Source organism: Monodelphis domestica, chromosome 8, assembly GCF_027887165.1.
Source record: "Monodelphis domestica isolate mMonDom1 chromosome 8, mMonDom1.pri, whole genome shotgun sequence".
Lineage (NCBI taxonomy): Eukaryota > Metazoa > Chordata > Mammalia > Didelphimorphia > Didelphidae > Monodelphis > Monodelphis domestica.
The window spans coordinates 56245939-56265746 of record NC_077234.1 but is presented as its reverse complement, the minus strand read 5'-3'; the positions used below and the strand labels follow the sequence as shown (position 1 = coordinate 56265746).

The window sequence follows — 19808 nt, the reverse complement described above, 5'->3', positions numbered from 1 at the left end:
AGAAATTTGCTTCTGTTTAAGCCCTGTTGCAGCCCACAGGTTCTTATTATTAAGGAACCTTAAATCAGAAGATTTTTGTCTTCATCATTTGAAGTATATAAAGTTCATTCATCTTAAACTAAAGATACTTTTCCTATTTCGTCAGTGGAAAAAATAATCATTTATGTGGAACTGTCTTCCCTGTTGTTTATGTCACTGCTTCACATGAAGTCTGGATCTGCATCATGTTTGGTATAACACATTCTTACCATTAATACTCTTGAAGAAAAGAACTTTTTTTCTGTAATATGGCATTAATAAGAAAGATTATTTGATTTTAAAGGCATTATTTGTTGAAGGAGAAATCACTTGGTATGTTGGGCTTGAACTGCGGATACAGAAGTAGCATGCCTTAGCAGCTGAAAATAAATACTGATAGGAATTAATATTGAATGCACACACTGCTATCTCTTACCAATTTATTGAATAGTTTTTGGTTCTTTCATTGCACAGGAAAAGGCGACATAGTACATCACCCAGTCCATCTCGGAGCAGTAGTGGTAGGCGAGCTAAATCCCCATCTCCAAAATCAGAGCGATCAGAGCGATCAGAGCGGTCTCACAAAGAGAGTTCACGTTCCAGATCATCTCACAAAGATTCTCCTAGAGATGTTAGTAAAAAGGCCAAAAGGTAATTTTCAAGTCACTTCTATAAATTCAAGCTATAACAATGATGCATTTTGCTGTTTTCTCCATAATTCCATAAATAATTTCATTTTTATCATCCAAGTTTTTGTTTTACACTATTTAAAAGGAATTTCAGACATTTAGGAGAGTTGTCAGTAAACACAGTTTCTGTGGGTTATTTTGCTCCCATTTTCTTCTAAATGCTTCTAAAATGCTTTGCATTTTAGATTCTCTTTTTCTCTTTTCTCTGAGGAAAGTCTTGAGTGAAAAAGGAAGTCATTAACTTCCAGACATTAAATTCAAAGCTTTTCAAATGAATCCAAAAAAGATTCCCCACCCACTGTCCTCTGTAGTTTCTGTGGCATGCTCAGCCTTTGCCTTAAAAAGAAAGATGAATCTAACTTATTTTTGTCCTGGATCACAATCTTGTAACACAGCAGCAGCATCACAGTATGAATGTGGGGCTGATGCCAGTATTTGCAGAAAGGAAATTTCTTTTCTTCTTCAGTTAATGTAAATTTTTTCCTTTTTTTAAAAACTTCCATCTCCACAAACAATACAGGAACATTTCATTTTTTGCTATTAATGGAAATTTGCCGAATAACTCATATATTTTCTTTTTAGAGCTGAAAACAAGTCTGCTGAGAATTTGTCCAAAATATTACTACCCTCTGCCTTCTCAAAGCATTCTGGCCATAGTTTTAACATGTTCTTGGAGTATAGGGATGCATGGCAATGATCTTAGCAGCACTGTCTGTAACTGGTTATGTCCTCAGCCCCTCTGGACAAGTTAACTGGCTGCTGTTCTTTTTTGAAAATTCTTTTGTCTGATTTTTATAGTTTTTCTCTTTCCTTCCTTACCATCAGCAAATAATTCTTTCTCCTGTGTGTTTATTTTTTTGTAGGATCTTTCCTTGACCTCCCTCTCCCCAGTATATTTCCCTTTTCTAGTCTGAGGCTTCTTATCTGCTGTGGGATGGGAATCTGTGTCCCTAAATAGACTGTCCAGTGGAAGAAGCCTGTGGGTTTAGTCCCATATGGACTTTGGGATCTTTAGTTTTGCTGCTGCTGCCATCTTTGTTTTCTGTCATGGGCAGTAAATGAATTACATTCAGATGTTAGTCAAAATGACAGTATTATTCATAGACTATCAGAGATTTAGTGCTTGAAGGGCCATCTAGTCTAACCTTTCATTTTACAGCAGAGGAAACTGAGGTTGATGGAGATCTACTGTCTTTCTTGTGGTTACATCGCTAGTTAGTATTTATAGGCAGGATTTGAATCGGAGTCTTGTCACTTCTAAGACCATTGCTCATTATACTCTTCTTCATATGTTATATGGGTTTGTTAAGTAACTTCTGGATTTTGTGTTACTGTTTGTGTGGAGATTAGAAACCAAGGTTATTTTGGGCCTCTTAAATTGTAGAACTCTGTGTGGTAAATTGTTTCATTCAAAAATCTGTTATCTTATGGGCAAAAGTTTCTTTTGGATTGAAAAACTTTATCTAGTTGGTCTCATTACTTTTACTATGTAGTACTTTAATGACCCACGCCAGATCATTTTTACAAATAATGAATTGAAGTGGGAATTGAGCAAGAATTGGTTCTTATCCAAGGAGAAATTTTTATTAATAATGAGCAGTGTGTTTTAATATTGATCAATACCACAGAATTCACTAGAATAATAGGTCTTGCTTGATTTAGTATCAAATTAAAATAACATTCTCTGGGAAGGTATGGCTTATCTTGTAGAATGGCATGCTTCATAGAGTATGGGATAATAGTATTTTCTTCATATTGAGGTAGTTTAGACATTTAATGGTATTTATAACCCTTTATGGCAATAGAAGTAATTTGGTTAAATGTTTTTTGTTGTTGTTGCTCTAAATTGTTGGGCACTTTAAACTTAAAATAGAGTCCTTACCTAATATATTCATGCTTGCTTCTATTTTTGACAGATCACCATCTGGTTCAAGGACACCTAAAAGGTCTAGGCGATCACGATCTAGGTCCCCTAAAAAATCAGGGAAGAAATCCAGGTCTCAGTCTCGATCTCCACACAGATCTCACAAGAAGTCAAAGAAAAGCAAACACTGACAAAAAAAATCACATTTTTTACAATGCTGTCGCTTACTGGAAATGCGGTTTTGTTTTTGTGCCTGAACAGTCTGTTTAAAAAAAAAATCAAATGAAAGAGCATTCCTGAATTTTTTTTGTGAATGCACGTGTATACTCATGAGTAACTGCATCTGTAGACCTGTCATTGTTTTATATTGTACAAAAATATCTTCATTGTGGCTGTTTCTCAAAATGAAACATTTTTTTGTGTTTATGAATTTCATCAGAAATGTGTGTAACTGATCTGCTGGCAGTAGTGATATTTTGTTTTAGGATGTTGTGACCTAGCAAAAATAACACACAGATGTTTTTCCCCCTTTTGTAGCTTTGACAATTTGAATTAGATTTCAAATAAAATCTCAACAGAAAATTAAGATGTTGTTTTCTTGCCCCATTGGTGACAGCGAGTTCCATAAAAGTCTGCTAAGTGAGTTTGCCACCACTCATATGCTTCTCCTCTGTGATGCACTTTACGATCCCTGGCGTTCTGAGTAGCTATCCCTTAGTTTTATTAAAATAACTGTTAAAAATTAAGGCAACTGAGAAAGCTCTGTGGTCATTGCTCCTAAGAGGGTTCTGAAATAACCTAGATTTCCTGGACCACTTTGGTGCCCAGAGAGCAAAGAATCATAGAAATGGCATGCTTTGTTAGGCTAATAGACTGCCCACAGGCAAAGCCAAAGTTGATAGGATTGTCTTTTTTACAGAAATAGTTTTAACACAACACACATATCTAGAATAAAAAAAATGTTTTTAAATATATGGAGAGAATTTAAATCATGGGCTTAGTTGGGTTTGAGCTGTTGCCTAAGAAATTCAGATTAAGATAGGAAGAAATAGCTTGGAGACCAGGTTTTTCTAGGCTTTTTCTCTCTATGTCAGCCAAAGCCTTTCTGCATTCTTTTTTTGTGCCCTTTATTTTAAGGTTGGTATCAAAATATTATAATTTTTTTTTTTACTGTTAAATCACCTCAGTTTGAAAAAACAAGAATGGTTTTCAGTTCAAGTAAAATAGGAAAATAAATTAGCTTTTCAAAACTCCTAATCCTGAGTGTTTCATTCAGAATGCAATGAAAAGCTCATTTAAACAGCTGGTCCCATTTGGAAGATATAATCTGCTCTGAGCCGGGAGCAAGACTTCCTCAGTCCAGCAGAGCAGATATTTGTATGATGTTTTTATATAAGCATAAGAGCCTGGGATCATTTTAGATCTGAGGTCTATAATTAGTCTATTTTCCTTTAATGGTTTTCATTTGGGTGCTTAATTGTATAGTCATTTGAGGTGTTTTTTTGTATTTTAGTTTTGTTTTTTGTGTGTGTTTTTTTTTTTTTTTTGTAGGGAAGTAACTACTCTGATGATGGATTGTCTTGATTGGGATACTTTTTAAAGAAGCTTTATTTTAAACCTGTTTTCCACATTAAAAAAAAAAAATTCTTGGCAGGCATAGAATTTTAAATGTACTATACCTGTAAGGGAGTAAATGTATTCGTATCAACTCAGTGTTGGCAGGCCACTTCTAAACTGTGCAAACCAATAACAGGTGGCAGTGAGCCCATCAAGATTATTTTCCTTAATGGCTCTTATCAACCTATAAATATTGCTTGAATAGGCATTCCCTTATCTTTTTGCTTCTGTTCAAGCATTTTGTTAGGGAATGTTAATTGTTAAAAACCCACTCTGAACCATTAGGAAATGCTAAAAATTTGGTGCTGATTACCATTTTTTAAAAAATCAACGTAAGTAAGATTTTCTATTCTTACTCCATACCTGGGAGAACTTAATTTTGTGAAACATACCTTTCTGGGCAAAACTTCAGGCACAGAGGATTCTGAGCAGTGCTGAATGCCGGTAGTCTGTAGCTTCTGCATTCTCTTCGGTAGTAGGGACCTGGGTGCAGACTTGCAAATAACAATGTGCCAAGCAAATAGCAAGAAGGAAGTAGGGGGACAGAGTGAGAGAGAGAGAATGAGAGAGGCAGAGACTGAGAGACTGAATGAGAGGGGGGGATAAATGAGGGTAAAAGTATTTGTAAAGCTCCTCTTGTGGCGTTAGAATCAAGTAGTTCTCGGTCCCAAGCATAATTATTTTACCTTATTTTTATAGTAGATAAGACTGGCCTCCTGCCCTTTGTTGAAGACCCTGTTATTTGAAGGGTTGACAGGCTGGTGACCAATAGAGGATTTTAGGAGTCTAGCTATTTTGGTTTGTTCTAGAGCACTTTTGCAAGGGTTGTTGAATTTTAAAAGGTACTGGTAAATTAGTTGCTTTTTATTAATGTTCATAAAAAGTTAGAGCAAGTAAACTTATTTCTAACCCTCAGACTCTCGAGGATTTGATAGCATGAAAAATGGGCCCATCCTGAAGGAGGGAGGCATATTTTACTAGATTTTAGAAAATCATATTAATAATCAGATAGATGCCCAAAGAAGTAAGTTATGAGTTACCTACGGAAGTTCCACAAGTAAACTAAAAGGTTCTTATTTACTACCTTTCATTAACAGGAAATATTCCCAATTTTCCCATTCAGGTCCAGTAACCATGTATCTTCTACAGCCATTAGGAAAGAAAATGCTCTCTTGGCTTCTCCTGTTGCAAGGAGAGTCAAATTCTCTGTTTCCTAATGCTTTGAAGGAACTCTTCCCTACTGGGTTTATGCTACTTTAGCCTCCCATTGTTGGGTAGCTGGAAAAAAAGTCAAAGTAAAAGACAGTTTGCTGCTTCCCCAAAAGAAACCTGAAGGAAATAAGCATGTCATTTGGGCAACATTTTTCCTTATTCTATATATGCTATTGGTAAACGGCTGGGATTTTCTGATAAGAAGTATGTTTAGGAATTGAGTCTGACCAAAATGATTTTTTTTTAATTGATTCAGAATTTTAAAAAATTTGTGTATGTGCTAAGAGTTGCAAAAATTGCACTGACCTAGTTTTATTTTGTATGGACCATGCCTATGGGATTAAATTGAGACTTGCTCCAATTAAAGAGCCTAGTGGGAGAAATATTTGCTTACATACTTTTATGTAACAGCTGTTTTTTCTTTAACTTAAATTCTTTACTGTTGAGAATAATTTTTAAAAATCCTATTAGTAATTAGACTTAAATTCCTCAAAAAGTCTTGACTTTTATCTTTATAAAAATTCATGGTTCAGAGAAATGGATTTTAAAAAGAGCCAAAAGGATATTTTTGCCACTGTGAAAAAAATAAGTAGATTATTTATATTGCCAAAACTTAATATTGCCAAAATGCTTCATCCTGGTCATCAGAATCATATGGTTTCCTCTGCTAAAATGGGTTGCTACAGTACTACTATTCTAAGATATTCCAGTTAAGAAATATGTAAAAACACTGAAGAACTCAGGCCGGTCAGTTTTATGCATTTGAAACACCTTTAGATACTAAACAGAGTTTTAAGTGAATAAGACAACTACAATGAATTTAATGCGAACATTTCCCAATAGCCTGTGCTTTTAGAAAGCATATACATATATATGTATATATGTATACCCTTTTGAGTTTAAAGGAATTCACTTTGTAAAAATTCCCTTTCATGGTAAAGGATTTGTCTAATATTCATTCTTAACATGTAAGATTTAGAAGAACTTATTTGGGGATTAGTTCATTATAATAATAACTTAAGTGTTAGGTTCCCTCCCCACCCCCCACTGTCTTCCAAGAATGATTTTAATACTTAAATGTAAAGTCCCAGTGGGAGTGTTCTGAAGGTAACCTAAGAATCTTCCAAATGAGCCACATCCCAATCTGAAAATTGATCACCTCAGTGTTTGACTCAATACAGCTGTGAACCTTATGGAATTTTAAGCATCAATGCATTGTATGTATAATTGGTTATATAGTTTTTTAGGTGAATAGGTAAAATTTGGCCTAAGCTCATTTTCATATGCCTGTTTGTGCTTGGAGTATTGAAATATTTTATTTTAATTCTGCAATCTCTTGTGTGTCAAGCCTCAGGTGGTGGCTTTGAAACACCAGGGAAAAGAGGGAGTTTTTTAGAACTGAGGATAATGTAGTTGGAACCAGCTGAGCTGAAATATTCTCCTTAATTCTCTGTGCTCCCTTTCTCCCCACCTCCCAAGATGATGTTTCCTTCAACTGAACTTCTTCCATAATAGAATCTCTTAATACAAGGATTAAGGTTCCAAGTTTATTAAAGGAGATGTTCTCCATATCAGAATGTCACTTTATAGTTTTTCTACTTAAGGATTATACGATTGAAACAAAATTGTGAAACTTCCCTTTTGTTGTTTGTTGGGCATAATTACTTTAATAAAAGTACATTTTTTCATATCAAATTTATACTGTTCATGTAATTTTATCCATGTAGAACTTGAGCCTTTTTAATGCAAGCACAGTAAGCCATATCTAATTAATTTCAGCTGTGTGCCTTCAGCAATTGAACCCTAAAAAGATCTTTGTCCTTTGTGAAGCAAGCACTGCACCATTTTATCTGTTGCCACCAGAAAGCTAGCCCATTTTTCATGGTGAGAATCTTAGCATACAACTAAAAGTATTTATTTTTGTGAGCTTTTAGTCTCCCTCCCAACCCCCCCCCCAAAAAAAAAAAAGAATGCTGACTTTTATAATAGTAAACTCATGACTGGGAATTTTCAGGTTTCTCATTGGTTCCTTTTTGGGCTCAATTTTGTTTTCTTTAAGGATTTTGGTATTTGAAAACAATTACTTCCTTACAGGGCTTGGAAAATAGCTGCCAAAATGGCCTATCAGCATTTTTTTTGTATATTGAATAAAAAGGAAAAAAGAAAGAAATGTAACTAGATCATAAAAACATGCGTAAGCACTGTACACTGGCGACATCATCTCATTAAAATGCCTTGCAGTTCCAACACTTGGTTTCATGCCCTGTGTTTTCTTCTCATTGTTTAATTCCTTACTACAATATTGGGTTGAGAAATTATTTTACGGTTTGGGGGTTCCGTAAAATATATTTTCAAAAGAGGCTCTAATAAGTTTTGCTCTTATGTTTCCCCAGCAGTTAGCCTATGCCCTGAGCATGGGAGGTGCTTAACGTTTTCAGAATTAGACGTGTAGGATTGTTTTACGGCTAGGACCACCGGTGAAAGTATCTGGCAGCAGATTCAGTATTGAACATGTCGAAAACTCTCATGTGAGTAGAGAATTCCCTCCTGCCTTTCAGGTTTTCCCTTCATTTCTATTGCATTGAAGATACATTCTCAGACCCAGGAATTTGTAGCATTTTGGAGTGAATATAATGTATTCCTGAAGACTAATGTGAATATTTGTACCTGTAAGAAACAGATCAAAATAAAGAATAACATCTATTACTGCCCATTTAGTAGGAGATTTTCCTTTGAAAAACTTTAAAAATCTAGTCGGTTTCTATTTGGTTTAATAGTTTGTCACAAACACCTGAACTATTCTGGCGTTTTTTGGCTGCAAGTCATGGCAATTGCCAATCTGCCACGACTGCTTTCGGCGTTGGCATCGACGTCTTAATCTTGGCGAATGGTCTTCACCCAATTCCTAGTCCGTGTCCTCAACCCTGATACGATTCTTCAGTGTATGCCAGCAGAGGACCTCGCCAAGCACCTTAAACACAGACCCAGCGACAGGCTTCGGAGGACTTGGCCGTCGCGGACCACCGGATCAGCTTTGGTCTGGCTGGAGCGATTCAGCGAGACATTTCAGGGGTTGCACCGTGTACCCACCCGGATGGAATCTGAGCCTCTAAGGCTCTGGTCAGCCTCGAGAGTTCCGTTTTCAGTGTTGTGCTCATCCAAGGACTCTGGAGCCTCCAGACCTCGGGCAGCCTTTAGAGGTTCACTCTGGGTCTACGGATGTTGCCAGCTTGGGTGAGGGACTGGGAAGAGGAAACCATTTTTTTACTGAAGTCTAAAGTTTTAAAAAATGGCGTGTTTAAACACACATGTATGTAGAGCTATATACACATAGGTGCCTCCGTGTCGACGGACCGCATTGGGTATTTGTCCATATGCACATGACTGTCCCCAGATGAGCAGCCAGAGCACGGCGTCCCGAGAAGGGCTTGCCGGGGGTCGGTCAGAGAAGCGCCCTGGAAGTTGGCCGCCTCTAAGTTCAGTAGTCCTATTCTGTGAAATAACTTACCAAGAACAACTAACCATTTCAGCACTGTGTGTTGGACAGCGCTGTGCCCTGCCGGAGTCACTCATGAGGGACTTTGGGGCTGCACTGCCCCCTTCATCCTAACGGCCAAATCCTTCACTTATTCCTGGGAATGTAAACATTCAGGAACCAAGATCCCTCGCCCTGACAGGCGGGGAAGGAGCCTCATGCCTGGGAGGAGGCCACCCCTTCTTTTACAGAAGAAGAAACTGAGGCCAAAATCACAGATAGCTAGAAAATGGAACCCAGATCTCATGCGGACTCCAAATCCAGAGTTTTCCTTTGGAAGCAGGAGTCCTGAACCTTCCCAGAGATCCATTTTCATAAGAATTTTTTCATTTGTTCAAGTTTCTCTGCTAGAACTAAACCAGTAACTTCATCGCTTTATGGCCTTCCTAATCCACAGCATGGAGCCCCTCTATTTTCCCAGGCTGCCAACCTTTTTTTTTTGGTTTAATCATCCATCCATGGCCGAAACCGAATCGGGAGGATGAGTGGTGGGCCAAATGTCAAGCATGCTCCAGGACGTGAAGGACGTCCCTTGTACTTACTTCTCCAGAGAAGGGATCTGCCTCTTGCAATGTGGTTTTAATTCTACATAGATGGCCCAATTCACAACTGAAAATAAATGGTTATGGATCACAGAGACATTGTTTAAGCTATTTTTTCATCATCCTATTTATGAGCCACTTGAAACTTCTCTGTAGAGGCAGCCAGAGCAGACAAAGAAGGTTGGATTTAGAACCCAAAGATTTGGGCTTAAAAAAGCCCCATCCTGTCCCTGTCATCGTCACCTCATGGGCACCACTAGTTCTCTCAGTTTATCCCTCTGTCAAATGGAGGTAATACCTCAGGGAAGCTAGGATAATCCCATAGGAGAATTCCCATAAAGCCCTTTGGTGATGGTGCTAGATAAATGTTCCCTTAATTCACGTCTTCCATATTGGTGACTATCCCATGTGGATAAAAGGTACATTAATAACTAACGTTCACAGAGCTTTGGGAGGTTGAGAGGAAGTCCCAAAGGGCCACAAAATGAAAAAAGAATCTTTGCCACCCAGAGCTCTCCATACATTGTGGCAAACTGGAATATTCTCCTCTGGCTGATCTCAGAGGCAGGGCCGCATAGTAGGTAGAGGAGCCTGCCTTAGAGTCAATGTCCAGCTTCGAGGAAGTCTTGCTTCTGATGTGTGCCCTCTGGGCTCTTAAGTGACCCAGTAAGGGAAGGAGTCCTGATCTGGGTCACTGAGAAGAGAGCTTCCATACTGGGAATTCCCACACTCAAGAAAGCTGAGTGCTTTACACATATCCCATTTGAGCTTTATAATCTGAGAGATAAATGTTATTCCTATTTTATAGTTGAGGAAACTGAGGCAAACTGAGTTTCAGTGACTTGCCCAGGTCACTCATAAGTATCTGAATTTTGAAATTTGAACCCAGGTCTTCCTGATTTCTGGCCAGGCCCACTGCTCTATCCAAAGAACCTCCTAGCTTGCTTAGTTACTTGACTAGTACCATAGTGGAATTGAAAGTCAGGTCTTCCCACCACAACATTGCCAACCTTCAGGAGGGGCGCCATGATGGATGCTCGTGTGGCCAAGGAGAAGAGGTGAGAAATCTATCACTGTATAAAGAAACTTTAACTTGGTTCTGCTAAGAATATCAGACCCAAGACTTTTCTTGGCCCTTACTACAACTTAGCTCTTTGGAGTCAGTGATCAAAAGAACCCACTCACTATATTCCACCATTTCTTTAAGATTGTTTTACTTTTTGGCATGCAAATAAAGGCCCATGGGTCAATTTTGGTAAGTCTTTCCAACACCCTTGATTTCCTGTGACTTCCCTGAATCCTCTGGCTACTACTGCTGCTGAGCTGTGACGAAAAGGTATGAGAATGTGATGTCCTCTATTGAAAATATTACAAGTCTCACCCCCTCTCAACACTTCTAAAAAACAAGATGGTGCCATTTTGTTGTGGTTCTCTTTGTATTGTTTGGTTTTTCTGAACACCTGTTCCATTACTCAAAAAATGGGAAAGGTCTTTAAAACTGCCAAGTATTAATACTACTGGTCTCCATCTCTGTCTTTCCTTCTCTTTCTTCTCTCCCTCTCCCCTCCCCATTGTTCCCCAATCTCCTTGAGTGGCTTCCACAGGGAGATGGCAGTTCTTTGCCCACAGCATGTCTTTATGAACCCACCCTCCTGCCCCCAGATCCTTTTAGGCCCTGTGGTCTTGGGGAAACAGCTTTGGGCTTTGGTCCATTTGACCTTTTCAGTGTTAGGGACAAGTGGTAGAGTTCTGGGACCCAGACTAAGGCCATGATGATCCTAAAGGGAAGCCCTTAGAAGCCAAGATGCCAGCCCAAGGGGAACTTTAGGACCACAATGGGTCTGTGATATAAAGAAACTCTGAATTAAGCTATGAATCTAATTCCCCTCCTCTACCTATTGACCATGGTGGGGGGTGGGGGGGTGGAGTATGCCCTTTCTCCTATGTAACTGTCAAGTGACTCAATGGCTAGATCTCTGAGCCTGAAATCAGAAAGGCCTGAATTCAGATCAGACCTCAGGCACTTACTATATGACCCTGAACCTATAAAATGAGGATAATAGCAACTTCTTTGTAGGGTTGGTGAGGACCAATTGAGAGAATATTTGAAAAGCACTTAACAATGTGTGGCATATAGTAGGTGCTATGTAAATGCTTGTTTTTGTTGCTAATGTTGGGGGAAATTTGTACATTTGTTCTTATTATAGCTTTGAAGTCAATACTCCTTTAAAAAGGTATTTTTCCCTGCTAAATGGTTAAATGAGGATTAGGGGACCCCTAAAATTCAGTGAACACAATCAGTGGGTACTAGAGCTAACAGAAGAGGGACTGGACCTACTCCCTACCTCCCCTCCAAGCCATCTTAAAGGAAACCAAAGAATTCCAAGAGGGGGGTGATATGTAACCCTAAATATGCCCTTCAGGCAGTGGTGGTGGTGGGGTACAAGATAGTCACTGTTACATGAAAATAGTTGGTTTAAAAAGTGCCCCCTGTTTGTGGTACACTCTTCTATCTACTCCAGAGTCAGGGGCAAGTGTGGTCAAGTTAGAGACCACTGTAAAAATTAAATTAGTTTCTAGTAATAAAATATTTTAAGAGGTTTATTAAGGATTATTAGAAAATCAAGGATACAAAATAATAACCACGTTTATGCCCATGGCTGATTAGCCCATTCATAATCCCCATGCTTAGCTTACTTACTACATCATTGCAGTGGAAGAGAGAGGTAGGCATTAATGCCAGTTAAATACTAATTGTGATCTTTCCCAGGTGGAGACTCAGGTGAGATTATAGGGAATTCTGGGAAATACCAAGGACTTCTGGGGATTGAAGTCTAGGGTTCAAAATCTCCATTTTTACATATCCACCCCCCCCTTCCCCTCCCAGAGCTGAGGAAGACTCGTCTCTCCAATGGGTCTTGTAAACATACCAGCTATGAAATTACAATAATTTGAGGATAAGAGGAAAAGAGAACAAAACCAATAATTGCTAGGCGCATTGACAAAAAGCCAGTTAGGGGGCAGTCCCCTTTGGCATGAAAGTATACATACAAAACAAATGTTCAATCAACCACACCCCAAGGTTCATTCTGGATCTTCCTGCAGTAGCTTGTGGTCTGTGGAGGCATCTTGTGTCTTCTCCAAACAGTTCACTTTCTGAATTTGGAGAGGTAGCATGTTTCTTAACCTAAAATTACTCTCAAAAGGAATTTAAACTTTGCAATTTAAAATAATAATTATACATTTCCCCCCTGAAGAGGGTAATTGAAAAACATAGGGATCATTTAGGGATGCATGGCTGAGTTATGAGGTATATGAATCAATTGGCAAGAGAAATCAAAAACAAAAAAATCCAAATAAAAAAAGATAATTTCTGGATGAAATATAGACTATCAATCTTGTGTGTAAAAATTCCAAGTAGAGGAAAAATAAATCTATAACAGGTCCTTGAATCAGGGCCCAATTAAAATGATATAAGCAATTAAGCATTTACCCAGTTAGTAGCCAGGACTACAGAAAGTTGCCACATTATGAAAGACAGAAAAGGGACTAGATTTTTATTTTGATAGGGAAGTGTCATTCCCTGGTCTGATATCCTCAGGGATAGAGGGAGCCAGGATGATAGCCAAACTTTGGTACTTGTCTGTAAGTATTTTCACTAAGAGTGTGGTACAAGGAAGACCTACGTCTTAACGTATGTATGTCAAGCGTCGCAACCTCAAGTCACACTAGGTTCAAGTATTGGCTTAGGAGTGCATCAATCCTACCTGGATTGGTTTCTTCTCTTTTTGACCTGTGTGCTCTTTTGGCACTATTCAGGTTAAATATGTGCAGGTTAAATATGTGCTCCTTTGGCACTGTGCAGTTTAGCTTTTTTTTTTTTAATTCTCTTGTCTTGGAATCAGACAGAATCATTAAGCAAAGTCCCATAAAATTTTTTTTAAACTATCAGTGGCATCATTTTTATAGTCTCAAGCTTTTGGGGCATGATAGCAAATATATTTTAAACTTATATTACTGCTAAATCAAAAAAGTTAAAGAAAATCTTAATACTGGTAACAAGTGCTTCAAATATAAGAGAAATAAAAAACTGAAATAGTATATTGCACATGCAAGAAAATATAATAATAAAAGTTTTTTTAAAATTCAAAAATATAGCTTATAATCATTGACACAGTGTCAGCTAAGGAAATGTAGAACATAAGGTTTCTCACCAAAAATGAGACCCATTTCCTCTTCATACCTGGCCATGATCCCACTGTGCAAGCAAATGAATTTCACAAGGTAACAGTTTTTCACAAAGAACAGTAGTACAACATGTAATGCAAATTCAAAAGGTATCAAAACCCCCAAAATTCACAATAGCCCAATTAAGTACAATAGCAAAGAAACCCACTATCATGTTTCACATAAGTTGCTGTGACATTTTTTTAAAAAGCCTATGAACTAATGGATATTTGTCACAATTTTTACAGAAGTAGCAAATCTTTCAACCTTGGCAAACATTTTTAAACAAAGTAAAATTTATTTGGGTCTAGAACATCATCAAGAAATCTAGATATCATTACAAAAAATGTGGCAGAGGAGTCTAGGAAAAACCCAAACCTCTGTATTGTTGATGTTGGGTAAAGTGAGCTGAAGAGTTATAAATGAGAGATGCTCCTTTTCGAGGATCCATCCAGGGGTACCATGGCCTGGGATTAACTTCCCAGCTCCTTTGATATGAGACTGTGATGTCCCATCCATTCACATTTTTATAAATGTGGGAGGTGGGGATTATAATTGCATTTCACTTCAGCTACTAAAATGGACCTTACCTCCTGTTAGAGTCAGGCAAAATGATCAGAGTTGTTGAAAAAAACCCTAAAAATCATGTCTAAAAATCCCTTAAAATCAATTTGGGATTTTTAGCTCATTAAATTTTTCAAAGGTTGTTATACAATTGTAACCAGTTTTTTTGAGGAAGTCCATCCATCCTCTATGTGACAATTTACAAAGTCAAAATAGAAAAGGCTGTTTTTATATATGGGTTTATTCAGTAATATTTGTTCAGTATAGTTATAGGGGAAAAACAACAGAATATAACAGTAGTTAAAACCCAGTACATTAAAATGATTCAGTGTAACAAAATAGTATTGAATACATTAATATATGAACTTAAAACCAACAAAATTAAATCTTAAACAAAACAATCAGTAAAATGCAATAAAATACAGAGATTTTTTAATAAAACATTGGAGTCTGAAATGCCTTAAAAATATAATCTCCAGTCTCTTTAAAGTTTGTTGTTTTTTTTTTTAAATCCATTTAGATTCCTTTTGTCTCCCATAGTGAGGGTGGGATTTTGGAATCTCAAGTTGGGCAGGCCCAAATGGCAAAGAGTTGCAGGGAGATGAATTCTCTCCTGAATCTCAGGTAAGATAAATAAAAGAATCAGTGCACTCATGAAAAAACATCCTTTGAAATAGGAAATGCACTGCTCTCTCATAGAATACACCAAAAAGTCTCTTCCTTCTCCTCGTACCCCACCCCTCCCCCCATGGTCCCCTGCCTCCTGGGACCGGGGGTGGGAGAGAAATCTGGGTCAAGCAGGTCCGGAACGGATGAATGGAGGAAGGAACAGGCAGCAGGAGTGAGCTGAATCAGAAGCTTTGTGGGGGTAGGCAAAACCTAAATCAGAATCAGCTTTGCTGAAAAGCCTTGGCAGGAGAAACATGGCTTAAAAAAATTATCTAGACTATCTTTAAAAAAATTTTTTTGAGAAGTTCTCATCCGAGTGGTTGTCATGTACTGTAAAAATTAAATTAGTCTCTAGTAATTAAATATTATATTTTAAGACCACATATGGCAATATAACTCATACCTCCAGATTGCTGAAAATTCTTTTCTCCATATCATGGGGGTGCTCAAGAAGGCTCAAGAAAAAGGCCTTTCCCATTTTCTAAGTAATGAAACTGGTGCTCAGAAAAAACAAACAATACAAAGAGAACCACAACAAAATGGTACCATCTTCTTTTTTAGAGGGGGTGAGTTTCTTTTTAGAGTTGTGAATCTGTGTCCATTTTGTCTTGGCCTCTGATGCAAATACTACTGCTGTCTGCTTCTGCTTTCCTGAAAGATGATGCCAGGAGACCAATGAGAAGACTGGAAGTCCAAAATTGACCTCCACCTCAACTCCCAGGCTCTTCCTCTGGCCAAGGCTGCTGCAAAGGAGTCCAAAGGATACTCTCTTCCCCTCCTCCCCACCCCAAGCCCAATCCAATATTCTCCTCCTTCATCTTTGAGTGGAAAGTAACTCTCCACAAGATGTTTGAATAACTTGGGTTCCAAACTGGTCTTCCATTTTAAAGATGGCCCATGGAGCTCGACCAACTTTCTTGAGCCAATCCAGCCACTCTCAAAATTATTCTAATTAGTATGATTATACTCCACATTTGCTCTGAAGTGTTTGATGGGTTGGTTGAACCTTGTTTTTAACTCCTTAAGATTTCAGGGCATTTTATCCCTTACTTCAAGTAGGAGTAGGGCAACTTGCTTGGTTCACTCCATCAATCCTTCTTTTATACAACCATTTATTAAATGGCCAAGCACTTGTGCTAGCTATTGGGCATACAATTGCAAAAATGATAAGAGATTTTATTTTCAGAGTTTTTTTTAAGAATGGGGGGGGATAATTTGTATATTTGACAAAATAGGTAGGCACGGGGACAAAGGAGAGGGGGCTACTTGAAGGAGAAGGCACCAAACAGAGGCTTAAAAGGAGTATTAGGAATCCTAATTGTAGGAGTGTCCCCAGGCTGGCTTGTGTACAATAGAGAGAAGGGGGAAGCTGCCTTGCTGGGTTATGGGGAATTTCTGTTACCTGGGATATAAGAAGTAATGCTTATAAGGCTGGGGAAAAAAAAAAAAAGCTGGATCCAGGTAGTGGAAAGTCCTACGTGCCAACTTTCTAACTATCTTGCAGCCTTGTGCAGATAAATGAGATAAACCATCTCAGTACCTTGGTTGGATTTCTTAAGGACTTTTCCATTTGAACAGCTATTGATTGATCACTTATCACACAAGGGCCCTCGATAAATAGAACCTTGGCCTGGGGATGACTTTACAAGGAGAGCTGAGTTTCCATTATACAGTGGAAAACGTCTGGTGACCTCAGACCAATCGAGCTTTTTATCACTGCTGTTACTACATTTGTTTTTTCTGAGAGGTGCTTTTACTTATGTTCTCTATACCTGGAATGAAGGAATGAGAGAGCCTCGATTAAGTGCTTTCTGTTTATAAAGCACTGTGTTAAGCTTAGAAGTGCAAATAGAAAAGTCAGACATCCCCCCCCCCCAGTCTCAAAAAAGTGTTTATTGGCAATGTTGATCATGCCAGGCTGCTATTCTTAGAACTAAATGTATAAAACCAGGTGGTTAAAAAGTAAGGATTGGTCTTTTGTACCTTGGTTAGAATTAGAATTTAATATAAGTCCCTTGAAAAGGTCCCATGATTCTTAGGGTACAGCATTGAAGCAGATGGTAATGCCTCTTCTTTAATGTCTTTCCCCCTGATGAAATCATACCTGTTTTAGAACCATTTCACAGTGCCAAAGACTTGGTGGGGAGCGCTTTCTTTTCATTAGATGTGTCTTCTAAGGAGGCAGAGACTGCAGCATCTGTAGCTTGTATTTCCATATGATGGTTATTGGGGTTGGCCAGGAAATCAGGACCTGTGGTCTGTGATGGATTGCTCTTCTCAGGGGTGTCCAGGTCAGGGTCCTGTACTCTCTCCACCAGGGTCTGAGAACAGATGGTGGCAATGATTTAACTCACAGATTTCCTTCCCCCTGCCTCTTCTTTAGAGTGCCTTGCTGCTCCACTACATTGGTTTGTCTGTACCATCGCTGGTGGGGATAGTTGGCCACTTTTCCACAAGGATGGCTTGCCTGGATGATGGCTTCAGGGTCTGGGTTGGAAGAAGGGCCAGTTTGTAGGATGGTCGTGTGTCCTTCCAGGTGCCCTTCCACATACCTGCCTGTTGGTGGTCAGCAGTTGGTGTTTGTAGTTATGAAGATGGTGGGCTCCTCAATGGTGGCTGCAGGGGAAAAATGATCATAACATATTTCTATATTCAATCAGGAACAATATGTTCTGAGCATCTTGGACCAATGTTTATTTTTTTTTAAAGAGCTGCTAATTTATATTGTACAATCAATGTAATTGCTCATCCCTTCATCTTTAACTGTTATACCAATACTGGATGAAAGCACTAACAATTAGTGTGTTATACCCCTGTTCATGGGCTGAAGAGAGAAAAGAAGGAAGCAGATTGGTATCCCTCTTTACTCACTGATTCTTTTACTAAGGGATTACTGAGCTGGTTTGAGTGAATTAAGATACCCCTCCCATAATAATGGCCCTTGACTTGGCCATTGCCAACTTCTTTATGTTATCCCTTGACCCTGTGCTACTTAACATTCTCATCCAAGACTTGGATAAAGGCACAGATCTTACACATGCCTATGCAGTGTTCAGATGACACAAAAAACATAGGAGGAATAGTTTAAAAAATGACTCAATAAAAATTCCAAAAGAGCTTGACCAGGATGTTTATTTGTTGTTTTCTCTCCATTAGAATGTAAGCTCCATGAGGGCAGGGGACAGTCTTTCCTTTTGCTTGTTTTTTGTAATCCCAGTGCATAGCATTGTTCTTCGCACATAGTAAGCATTTAATAAATCCCTGTTGATTTGTTTTGTTGACTCAACAATCCAGAAAGCTGTGTTAAAACTAATAAGATGACATTTTATAGGGATAAATTGTCATCATTCATGAATTCAGAAATCAATATCCCAAGCATAATTCAGGGAAGATCTAGTGACACAGTTGTTGTCTTGGAAAAGTAATGAGGGTATGAGTGAATAACAAGGTAAAGATGAGTCAACGATGATCTGTGGTGGTCCTGAAAGAATAGGATCATAGATTTAAAGCTGGAAGGGACCTTTAAGGTCATTGAAACCAATTCTTTCATTTTATAGGTCAGAGAACTGAGGTCCATGGGAGTTAAGTGACTTGCTCATGCCATATAGTTAGTATTTAAGGTAGAATACAAATCTAGATCATCTTAACTCCAAGCCCATTGTGATATCTAGTCTACCACAGTACATCCCTGTAGTGTAACTTTAAGAAGCATAAAGAGAAGCATGGTGTCTTGGACTGGGGAAATAATAGTATGGCTCTACTCAGCCCAGGCTAGATTACAGCTGGCATACTATATTCATTTGGAAAGAGCGTAATTGCCCAGAGGAGGGTCACCAGACTGGTGCCTGATGGGACTTGTCGTCATGCTATATAGAGGCCAGTGGAAGGAGCTAGAGATCCTTAGCTTATAGAAGAGGAGATTTGTTTGGGGAGGGACATGTTAATTATCTTCCAATATTTTAAGGATTATCTTGGAGGTGAGATGATGGATTTACTCTGCTTGTCCCCAGAGGGCAGAACTAAGAACAATGGATCCATTTTAGGCTTGCTGTTGGGAGAAACTTCCTAATAATTAAATATATTAAAAAGAGGAATGGGCTATGGCCGGGAGGATGAGCAGACTGGGAGGAATTCTGGTGGCATCTTCATCAGACATCTTCAAGCTAAGACTGCATGACTATTTGTTGGATGTATTCTTGGTTAGATGTTGGTTGAACTGGACACAATCCAAAGACCATTCCAGTTCTGAGATTCTGTAATTTGGTGACCATACTCCTCCTCAGGTCTTCTTGGTGTTCGTATACCTGTCTAAAAGAGGCAAGAAGGAGACCCAAGATCCATCCTTGACATGCCCTGCCTGCCATCTCTGGACAAGTGGACTCATTTTTCTCTTGCTCTTTGAGCAGAATCTCCTGCCTTGCTCTTGGACAATCAACAAGCATTTGGGAATGCCAGCATTATGCTAAGTGCTGGGGTTGCCAAACAAGAGCAATCTAATGGTCAGGACTGGTTCTGTGGGAGTATGCCTGTTTCTTAGATGGTCTTGCTATTAGGGCATTCCTCCATGAATTTTGCCTTTTGCATGATTGGCTTAGATGAAGACTGGCATGTTTCAGAGAAGAAATAGAACATGCTCTTCTCTTGCCCCACCGCCTCTAATGATGTTCCTATTGATGTTTATTGATTAAGGACACGACAAAATTGGCTGCTTGATTGACTAGGATCAACTTTTCATTTGGGGTATGAAACTAATTACTTAAACTTTACTGAGTTAATTAGCTACAAGAATGAAAATAATGGCATCCCCTAGAGCAGGATGCTAATAAGGCTCAAAATGTGTGTTTGTTTTCTTCTCTAGCCACAGATGGTGC

General features: G+C 38.6%; 1 protein-coding gene across 3 annotated transcripts in view; it reads left to right on the top strand.

Annotated features, from left to right (window-relative positions):
* U2SURP (U2 snRNP associated SURP domain containing) overlaps positions 1-7095 on the top strand; it is an 81200-nt gene extending 74105 nt beyond the window's left edge. For all 3 annotated transcript variants that reach the window (XM_007502097.3, XM_007502098.3, XM_016425249.2), the window contains 2 exons: positions 493-669; positions 2624-7095. In XM_007502097.3, coding sequence (XP_007502159.1) covers positions 493-669; positions 2624-2762 — 316 coding nt within the window. In that variant the 3' untranslated portion in view covers positions 2763-7095. The remainder of the gene's footprint in view (positions 1-492; positions 670-2623) is intronic.
* The last annotated feature ends 12713 nt before the right edge of the window (positions 7096-19808 follow it).